At 37.0% G+C, this 11378-nt stretch overlaps 1 protein-coding gene across 1 annotated transcript; it reads left to right on the forward strand.

Moving 5' to 3' along the window:
* The first annotated feature begins 4655 nt into the window (after nt 1-4655).
* LOC128653657 (E3 ubiquitin/ISG15 ligase TRIM25-like) lies at nt 4656-7661 on the forward strand. Its single transcript, XM_053707073.1, has one exon. The coding sequence runs from the start codon at nt 4656-4658 to the stop codon at nt 6222-6224; it is 1569 nt and encodes a 522-aa protein (XP_053563048.1). The 3' UTR covers nt 6225-7661.
* The last annotated feature ends 3717 nt before the right edge of the window (nt 7662-11378 follow it).

Here is an 11378-nt window from a genome sequence, read left to right on the forward strand (position 1 = left end):
TGCTGCTGCATGTCTGAGCTTAAAGTTTCTTGCTTTTCTTCAATTTGTGTAACCCGCCTGCTTACAACTCCTATATCTCTCCTGAGCTCCCCAAACATGTTTTTAAAGTCCAGCATGGCATTTTTAATGTCATCTTTAGATGAGAGATGCAGGATATCATTTTTTGTGAGGTATCCCCGTGACTGTACACAGTGTTCATGATCAGGTGCTGAAGTTAGTTTTTGCTGTCCAGTATTGTCTTGGGGAGGTTTGCTAACAGGAGCTGAGGATTCTGCTGAAATCAGGAAATTCTCCATAATGAGACCCTTTTTGGGGTTTGGTATTCTTTTTACTGGTCATGTTGTAAAATATTTCCTGTAAACTGGTGATGTCTCTGTATGGCCTAGCACCCTTCTGCCCTTTTTAAAGTGTCTCCTATGTTTGATTCAAGGAGGGGATAGTGTGACCCCTCACGTCTGTTTAATGTGGCCCCTTGTCTGTTACCAGCTCATTAGATCTGTATGTGCCAACAGCCGTTGTGTGGGAGCAAGCTGTTATGTGGCTGCTATGTGGCTAGTTCGTGTGTGTCAATTAGTCTCTATGGGACCCGCACTCCGTTCATGTTTTAGATAGCCCCCAAGGTCAGTGAGCTTACCGCTGTCCAGTGGTGAGGTCCTCAGAGCACAGGACTGGTTGCTGTGTACTTAGAATAGGTGCACGATCTCTGAATCGCCCCGCTATCGCTGTTTCAGGGCCTAGGCTGCTGGGGCGTCTGCTTGCTCACGTGTATGCGGCCTATTGCATCTGGGTCTGAGTGCGGTTGTGAAGTGAGGCCGGCAAAGGAGCGGGTATGTCTCTGGTAGCCCTCGCTATTCCGGAGGGTTCCGTTAGGTACTCAGCAGACCAGGTATTATTTATCTTGCGATGGGAGTCGGGTATCCGGCAACAAGTGCTGCGTGGCTGGGTATCTTCCAACTGCCTTAGTAACTCTGCAGTCTTAAGTCGCCACTCCTCACCACTTCACCGGGGATCAGATGAGAGCTGTGGGAATCTTTCTATGTGTTGCAAGCCCAGCTTTAGTGATAAGATCGTTACTAGTTTAGGCAAAACATGCTAGGGACTACAGAGCACTAACAAAAAGCAGCCATCTCGGTCAGTGGCTAGGCTCTGCCCCTAGTGTGTTTTTTTTTTTTTGTAATTTAGTTTAGTTAATTTAATTGTATTTTTAGATAGATGTTTGTAGTTTATTTAATTTATTGATAGTGTAGGTGTATTTGTAACTTAGGTTAGGATTTATTTTACAGGTAATTGGGTAATTATTTTAACTAGGTAGATATTAAATAGTTAATAACTATTTAATAGCTATTATACCTAGTTAAAATAATTAACAATTTACCTGTAAAATAAATATTAACCCTAACATAGCTACAATGTAATTATTAATTATATTGTAGCTATCTTAGGGTTTATTTTATAGGTAAGTATTTAGATTTAAATAGGAATATTTTAGTTTATAAATGAATTAGATTAATTTAATATAAATTTAGTTAGGGGTGTTAGGGTTAGATAGAGTTAATATAGTTAATATAAATACTATAGTAACTATATTAACTATATTAACCCTAATATAATTAGGGTTAATATAGTTAATATATATAATGTAATACCTATATTAACTATAATATACTTAGGGTTAATATAGATAATATAGCTGGTGGCGGGGTAGGTAGATTAAATTAGGGGTTAATCATTTTAATAGAGATGGCGGCGGTGTTAGGGGCTTACATTAGGGGTTAATAATTTTAATATAGATGGCGGCGGTGTTAGGGGCTCACTTTAGGGGGTTATAGATATAATATAGCTGGCGGCGGGGTACGGGAGCGACGGTTTAGGGGTTAATAACTTTATTAGGTTGCGGCGGGGTACGGGAGCGGCGGTTTAGGGGTTAATAGCTTTTTTATTGTTAGGATAGTGAGGGGGATAGCGGATAGAGGGTTAGACATGTCGGGCTATGTTAGGGAGGCGTGTTAGACGTGTCGGGCTATGTTTAGGAGGCGTGTTAGACAGTGCGGGTGATTTAGACTTTAGTCAGGTTTTATAGGCGCCGGCAGTTTCTAACGTGGCGCAAGTCACTGGCGACTCCAAAAATCTGTACTTACGCAGATCTCTGGACATCGCTGGTTTGTGAGACTTGCGCCACTTTAGCAAGTGACGGCGCCGCATATTGGATGGCTCGAGTTGCGAGCTGAAACTGCGGGCGACGTGGGTTCCCTCGCTTGCGCCGCAAACTGCGATCTATATCGGATCGCGCCCTTGATTTCTTCAGATACCTTTTTCGCACATCACCTCCAATGTTACACAGGCAAAGAATGACTGGGGATTGTGGGGAGTGGGAGGATACTGTCTTGAAGCTTTGCTGGGGTGCTCTTTGCCTCCACCTGGTGGACAGGAGTTGAATTCCCACTAGTAATTGAATGGATTTGTGGACTCTCCATGCCATTCGAAAGAAATTGTAATAATGAAGTTTTGGTATAATTAGTTGAATACTCCTGGTGAAGGGTGTGTGCGCATAGAATCATTTAATTGGATGAATTTAAAAGCGAGTGCTTTCAGGCAAAAGACAGATGTCTGAGGAAACAGCGAGTACAGCATTGCAACTGTTTTTATACACATTGTGTTGTTGTTTTTATTTCATGTTATTTTATAAAATAACAATTGTGTCATATCAGTGTCACACTAGGAGGCACACTTTTCTTGTGTATTTTTTTTCACAGGAATTGTTTGAAGTGTGTTTTACAAAAGAAGCATCCTGAATCAGAGGGACCCTATCTACAGAATCACATCAGAACCAATTGAATTCTGGATTATCCACACGGACTGAGACAATATACAGATAAGAAAATATATTGGACTGACCATTATAGGTGCCATCCATTGTATAAAATCACTTAACTGTTTAGTCTCTTTAATATTGGTTTATATCACTGTTTAACACTGGTCTTATCCACTGTATAATAGCACCAATCTGTGTTGCCCTTAATAGTTCTTGTAAGAAATATTTGTGCCCCCTATGGTTGAGGCAAGGTATTGTCTTCAGCAGCAGAATACCTAATATCTGACTATCTGATTTTTTGCTTAATTGCTCATGGTTTGGTACCACTGAAGCTCATGGTGGATTAGATTGTGAGGTGATTATATTTACTAATACTATCCTCTATCTTTGTTAATGAATGGGTTTTTGCTTAATTGCTTGTATATAATATGGTTTGGTATTACTGAAGATCATGCTGGACTAATTAGAGGTGAAGGTTGGGGGCGGCATGAGGTAAAAGTTGGGGGCGGGATGGGGTGGAGTTGAAGGTGGGTTGGGGGTGGGAAGGGTGATTTGGGGCGTAGAGAAAGGAGGCCCCACAATGGCTAGGGTCGGCCCTGTATAATTATAAACAACACAATATTTATTTATACTTTTGATTTCAGAGTGGCAGAAAATTGTGGTAGGGAATCAGAGTGTAATGACAGCATTAAAAAAATGTCATGTGCCTCTATTATGTAACTAATAGTATTTTAACAATTACTTGCCGCTTGCCGGCTGTATGAGGATGGATGTCCGGACTTCGATAACTAAGTGGATCGTCGGGGGTTAGTGTTAGGTTTTTTTTAAGGGTTTTTTGGGTGTTTTTTTTTTTTAGGTTAGGGTTTTGGGCAATGTAAAAGAGCTAAATGCCCTTTTAAGGGCAATGCCCATCCAAATGCCCTTTTCAGGACAATGTTTAGCTTAGGTTTATTTAGATAGGGTTTTTATTTGGAGGGTTTGGTTGGGTGGGTGGTAGGTTTTACTGTTGGGGGTTGTTTGTATTTTTTATTGCAATGTAAAAGAGCTGATTTCTTTGGGGCAATGCCCTGCAAAATGCCCTTTTAAGGGCCATTGGCAGTTTAGTGTAGGCTAGGGTTTTTTTAATTTTGATAGGGCTATTAGATTAGGAGTAATTCGTTTTTATTTTTGATAAAAAAAATATATTTTTTGTAATTTAGTGTTTATTTTTTTGTTGTAAATTAGTAAATTGTATTTTATTAATTTAATTTATTTCATTTTATTGTAATGTTAGATTTTAGTGTAAGGCAGATTAGGTTTTATTTTACAGGTAACTTTGTATTTATTTTAACTAGGTAGCTAGTAAATAGTTAATACCTATTTAATAGCTATTGCACCTAGTTAAAATAAGTACCAAGTTACCTGTAAAATAAATATAAAGCCTAAAATAGCTACAATGTAATTATTAATTATATTGTAGCTATCTTAGGGTTTATTTTATAGGTAAGTATTTAGTTTTAAATAGGAATAATTTAGTTAATATTATTAATATTATTTAGATTTATTTATTTAATAACTATATTAACTATATTAACACTAATATAATTAGGGTTAATATATTTAATATAGGCGGCGGCGGTGTAGGGGGTCAGATTAGGGGTTAATATATTTAATATAGGTGGCGGCGGTGTAGGGGGGTATAGGGGGATTAGATTATAAAGAGGTGTGAAAAAAAAGTTTCGTTTCTCTTTGCTTTTAAAAGGTTGGTAAGGAAATAGAAACCTTTGAATTGAAACCAACTACAAGCCACACCCTTCTTGATGAAAAACAGGCTGTTTATTTCATTCTCACTCTGCCTTTCAGGATGGCTACAGCTAGTCTGGATAAAGAGTTAAGCTGCTCTATTTGTCTGAGCATTTACACAAATCCTGTAACGCTTACTTGTGGGCATAACTTCTGCCAGGAGTGTATTTCTAGCTTGTTTAACCGCCAGCAAGAAGCAGGAATTTATATTTGTCCAGAATGCAGATCAGAGTTCAGGAATCGTCCATGCCTGCAGAAAAATCTGAAGCTGCAAAATACAATTGAACATTATCAATCCTGTCTGCCAAAAGTTATGAGTGCAGAAGTGTTGTGTACCTATTGCGTCATGTCTCCTGTACCTGCTGTAAAAACATGTCTACGCTGTGAAGCTTCTTTATGTGAGCTCCATTTGAGGAACCACAGCAAGTCAGCAAACCATATTTTAACTGAACCCACTGCTAATGTAGAGGACAGAAAATGCTCCATTCACAATGATGTGGTAAAGTATTTTTGCTTTCAGGATTCATCCATTTTATGTATGAAATGCAGAGAGGGATCGGAGCACAGGGGACATCATGTGGAATTGCTAAGCAATGCATTTGACAAGAAGAATGCACAGTGCCATGATTTGTTGAGGAAACTGAAATTAAAGAAAGCGCAGACCGATAAACAACTTAAGGAACTACAGGTACATAAAACTGAAGGGCAAGCAAAGGCAAATGACTTCAAAGGTAACGTTACAGCCTTTTTTGGGGACCTGCGGAAGGTGCTGCAAGCCCGGGAACAAGACATATTAAGAGATATCACCAGACAAGAAGAGCAGGTTTTATTCCCTCTATCGGATCTGATCCGTAAACTGGAATTAGAAACAAATGACCTGCAAATGAAGATACTTCAAGCTGAAGGGCTGTGTTCTATTACAGACCCAGTAACTTTTCTAAAACAAATTTGCATTGCTACTGATATTGAAAATGTATGTGATGCACAACTGGAAACCGCTCATGACAATAATCTGGATGAGGTCATCATTGAGGTCTCTTTGCAGAATGCACTGCACAAGCTATGTGCCATTCTTCCAAAACTGAAGGTAAAGAGGGGATTTATTATAAAGGATGCCTCAGATATGACACTGAATGTAAACACAGCAAACATTAATATTGAATTATCACATGACTTGAAATATGCCTCTCACACTGATATAGAAAACTACCGGCCCCATCATTCAGAGAGGTTTACAACAACACAAGTTTTAACCACTGATAGATTTACAACAGGTAAACATTACTGGGAAGTGCAAACTAGTAGTGAAGGGGACTGGAGTGTAGGAGTGACTTATAACACAGTAAAGAGAAAAGGAGATTTATCATTCATCGGAAGAAACTGGAAGTCCTGGTGCTTAAGTTGGACTGAAGGTGAACTTACAGCAGAACACAACAACAATGAGGAAGATATCGATTCATATTCTGGATCAAATCTTAGAGTTTACCTGGATTATGAGGGTGGGCGTCTGTCTTTTTATGAATTGTCTGAACCAATGAGACACTTACACACGTTCACTGCTGAATTCACAGAGCCACTGTACGCTGCCTTCTATTTAGATAATGGTGCCTGGATTACAATTGGAGATTAAACTTTCATGGTTAGATAGAGCATGCAATTTTAAAGACTTTCCAGTTTACTTAGTTCTTTTTTTCTACTTTGTTGAAAAGCATACCTAGGTAGGATGAAGAGCATCAAGGTACTACTGAGAAGTAGGTGCTGATTAGTGGCTGCACATATTTGCTTCTCGTCATTGGCTCACCAGATGTGTTCAGCTAGCTCCTAGAAGTACACTACTGTTTCTATAACAAAGGATACCAAGAGAATGAAGCAAATTAAAAAAACAAAGTACTGTAAATTAGAAAATTGTTTAAAATTGTATTCTCTATCTAAATATTGAAAGAAAAATGCTGGGTTTCTTGTCCCTTTAAGTATTCTAAGGAATTTCTACTATGCTTTGGAAAATTATAACCAGAATTATAAAAAGTAGCCATATTATTATCCTTTTGATACTAGAAAAAAACATACTCTATATTTAGAGAGAATTTTGTCAGTTGTTTTGCAAGAAAACAAACTAAAAAAAAATTCTGTCTGTCATTAGCTCCTGTTTTATTCACCAAGCACCACTTCAACTTTTATAAGCTTTAACAAAACATCTATTAGGGTTTCATGACAACATAAAACGTTACAGACATCTGCTATGGATGTCAATTTGAAGGTTTAAGACAAAGTTAAAGGGACATTAAACACTGAATACATTTACATTTCATGCATCTCCCTCTATTGATGGGTGCCATTATTTTGTAACCTAGGTTACACTGCAGGTAGGGAGAGTTGCTGCACATGCACAGGTCAGCACTGGAATGAAGTAAAATCCAGATTTCAAGATGGCAGCACCCATGACTAGAGGGAGGGGGGGGGGGAAACTTTAATAATACACTTATACAATGTATTTAGTGTATGTGTGTAGTTATAAAATAATTTTCCTATTTATATATTGAGGTAGTCTGAAGTGTACATGTGTTGTGAGCACTATATGTATATAAATAATAGTGCAAATACTGCTGCCATATAGTGCTCTACACAAGTGCATACTCCGGAGACATCCTCAGTTTGCACTCTTAGAAAAAATGACCAATATAAAGATATCAATATACTTTATATCTGAACAATGACAATTTAATAAGACTTCCATGTCCCTTTAAGGCTGGTTATTTTATAAAAATAAAAGTAATCCCCAAATTGATCATGGTATCTTTATATGATTATAGGCTCTTTATTTTAATATTGTCTGCATATATTTCTAAGCTTTTAGTATCTTGATTTGTAGGTATGTTGATTTTATATAAGCCTCCCTTATTAACCCCTTCCTGTCAAAGAGGGTTGAAACCAATGATTAATAAAGAGTAATTATTTTCACCCAAATATTAAATATGCTAATGTGAATAGAAATTATTTCTCTGAATAAAACCTGTATTGTTTTTTTAAAGGCATTAAAATAAATAAATACATTGCTGCTATAAAAAAATTTATAATAATAAATAGATTTTTTTTTTATATAGAATATGATATATGTTAAATGAAATACATAAAATGTTTAAAAAAAGTTATTTGCATGTTTATAAATGTAGTGATTTCATACAAAACCAGAGCTCCTGACTGTTATTTTGTATAATAATCCTGATTACAGTGCTTTATCCTGCTGTCTCTACTTCGTCTTAAAGGAAAAAGTAATTAAACAAGCAGGATTCTATGATATTGGCACATCATATCTATCTGTATTACAATAAAAAAAGCACTTGCACTAACTGGTTCTTTATCCCTTTTCCTTTTTAAACGGATACTAAACCCACATTTTTCCTTTAATGATTCAGATAGAGCATGCAATTTTAAGCAACTTTCTAATTTACTCCTTTTATAATTTTTTCTTCGTTCTTTTGCTATCTTTATTTAAAAAGTAGGAATGTAAAGCTTAGAATCTGGCCCAGTTTTGGTTTAGAACCTGGGTTCCGATTGCTTATTGGTAGGTAAATGTAGCCACCAATAAGCAAGCACTATCCAGGGTACTGAACCTAAAATGGGCCGGCTCCTAAGCTTTACATTCCTGCTTTTTAAATAAAGATAGCAAGAGAACGATGAAAAAATTATAATAGTAGTAAATTAGAAAGTTGCTTAAAATTGCATGCTCTATCTGAATCATTAAAGGAAAAATGTAAAGTCATCTGGCAGGTTCAGCATTGCTATCAGAGAAAAGCCAAGTCAAACATTTTACAGCTGTATCTTTCAAAAACGATAAACAGGAAGTCAAGTTCAACACACTGATATACCCACCAAATGCAGAAGTTTCAGGGGCAAATTGCTCACTTCATTTGGTAAGGTAGGTTGCGTTATCTAACTAAAATGTATGTATATGCTGTTTGAGCAAGTATGCCACAGAAGCTGTAAGATTTGCATAATAAAATAAATAAAGGGCTAGATTTATTAAAGCTGAGGCGGACAGGGGCTCGCCTGTGGCGGGGCGAAATTACCCGCAGGTATTCGCCATTGCACGCAAGCGCAATTTTGCGCTCGTGTGCAATCCCGCCCCTTGCCAGCGCACAGCCAGTCACGCGCGGGCAGGCGCTGTCAATCTCCTCGGTCTGACTAGACCGAGGGGATTGAATTTCGCCACATTAGAGGTGGCGAAGAGGTTAGGGAAGCGGCGGTCTGGTGACCGCTGCTTGATAAATGACGGCGAGCAAGTTCTTGCGAGAACTTGCAGCCGTAGGGCTTTAATAAATCTAGCCCAAAGTAACATTTCATTGTCAACCAGTTTATTTAGAAAATCCACAACAATTAGTTTTCATTGAATGTTAATAGTACTTTGACATATTTGGTGACTTGTAGAATTGGTATAAAACAGTCAGATAATGTTGTGTTAGAAACAGATTCTAACAGCAGACAAGAACCAGAGGGCTAACAAGTCTGCCCATATTTTTTATTATCAACTTAGTTAGTTAGTAGAATAGCATTAAAGGGACAGTATACACTCATTTTCATATAACTGCATGTAATGGACACTACTATAAGGAATAAGATGCACAGATAGTGATATAAAATGCAGTATAAAACTGTTTAAAAACTTACTTAGAAGCACTCAGTTTAGCTCTGTTGAAAAGGTAGCTGGAAAGCCCACTGCAAGTGGCAAATAAGACCCTCCCCCCTCTTTTGCATATGAAAAGACCCTTTACACAAACAGGAGCAAGCTGGAGTAGGTAGCTGACGGTATTCTCATAACACTTTGGGGCTTGGTTAGGAGTCTGAAAATCAGAGCAATGTTATTGAAAAATAAGCAAAACTATACATTTTTAAAAAACAACAACTTTATGGGCTATATAAATAATCTACAAAACATTTATGCAAAGAAAAAATTAGTGTATAATGTCCCTTTAAGCTTATCCCAGGCATTCGTGAAGCCCCCACCGTCTAGTTTTTTTTACCACCTCTAAAGACAAACACCATGGAAGACTATAAAACTTCATAAGGTAAAAAGTTTGGCAAGGTCAACCAATCAGAGGAGTGGGTGTTACATTTTGACAAAAAGCATTTCCATTTACAATTCTGATGGTTTAACCTGATATTTAAACTGAAATGAGGATTACATTTAGTGCACAGGATCAAATCTTCATTTCTGAATTGAGTTTTATTCAGTTTTTAGAACTGCTTTTAAATGTAGATATGACAAAGTGGTCAACAAGAGTATATGCTAAGCTATCCTGGCCCTCGAACAATGCAGTTACAAATAACAGTTACAAATAAATAATAAAATAATAGTAAATATAAATTAATAGAAAAAATGCCATTAGAAAATATACTCACATAACACCATTAAAATGATTGAATTAGAGGCCACTGATCTCGGGTGAGGTGTTAAGAGCAAAATAGTGATTCCCTGCACCCTTGGAAAGATATTCCTTTCAGAACACGCTACCATATAACTCTTTGAAAGACGTTATTGAGAGTTCTGGGCTCTTTTTCCCCAATACTTGCTCAAATACTATTAATATGTAAATCCACACATATTAAGACATTTTAGTTTTAAAATTTTCTTACAGTAATTTTATATAAAAACTGCTCTGGATCAGTGGAGTGAATGAGAGCTCAGATCAATGCAGCTCTTCAAAAAAACAACAACCAGCATTGTTGTTTGCTCCGCCCACCTACTTCTTCCTCACGCTCTACAGAAGCCCATGTGTGGTACAGATTTATAGCACGCACAGGGGCAATAAAAGTGCATTTTACGAATATGTAAAGCAAATCAAACTAATCTCTGGCAGAAGGGTATTGAAAGCTGTGCATACTAAAACTTTAGCTGTGTACAAGTGAACAGCTTAGAGAACAATTATTGTTACCCAGTAATCATGGTGTTGTGGGATTAGGGAGGTGGGAGGATAAGGAGAGTTCCCTACACTACAGAAAATAAATAAATAAGAAAAGAAAAAAACAATGGTAGAATGTCTGTTAGTAACTAAAATGGTAAAAGATGCTAGTGACGAGTGGGAAGAGAACTTTTTTGAAGGGATCAGGGAGGTGGAAGGTATTAGGTTGGAGGGTAATCTCTGCACTACAATACATTTTACCCTTAACAGCTAATTTTTTAATCCTTCACTGCAAGGAATTTCAGAAGTGTAGTGAGCAGCTGCAATTTGGGGTCTTCTAATAACCAGAAATTCAATGGTAAATATATGCAAGTCTGACATTTTTGAGCAAAGAGCATCCTAGAGAAGCTTTTACAACCATATGTTTTATGACTGTAGTAGTTGTGTAGTTTAAAACCCAAAGTTTGTGAAAAAGTTAACAATTTGTTTATATGATAGAATTTGACAGTCAAATGGTGGCATGAAATATACTAAAATTATTATTTATTATTATAATACTTTATTTATAAAGCGCCAACATATTCCGCAGCACTGTCCATGGATACAATTAATTTAAATAAAACAATATAAGACTTGTAAGAGACAGGACAAAATTTACAAACACATACAGGAGGGATTGAGGGCCCTATTCCTGTGGGAACTTACAATTTAGAAGGGTAGGAGGTGAGGACTGCACAGGAGGTGAGGACTGCAAGATTGAGAAAGATGTTAATACAGAGTTAGATGAGGGAAATGTTAGGTAAGTGAAATTAATCTATTATTGAGTTGGGTGGTAGGCTTCCCTGAACAAAAAAATTCTTCAGGGAACATTTAAAGGAAGAAAGATT

This window comes from Bombina bombina, chromosome 3 (assembly GCF_027579735.1).
Source record: "Bombina bombina isolate aBomBom1 chromosome 3, aBomBom1.pri, whole genome shotgun sequence".
NCBI lineage: Eukaryota > Metazoa > Chordata > Amphibia > Anura > Bombinatoridae > Bombina > Bombina bombina.

Excerpts from the sequence above, each read along its gene's own strand:
- LOC128653657 (XM_053707073.1), top strand. The coding sequence starts at position 4,656 with ATGGCTACAGCTAGTCTGGATAAAGAGTTAAGCTGCTCTATTTGTCTG.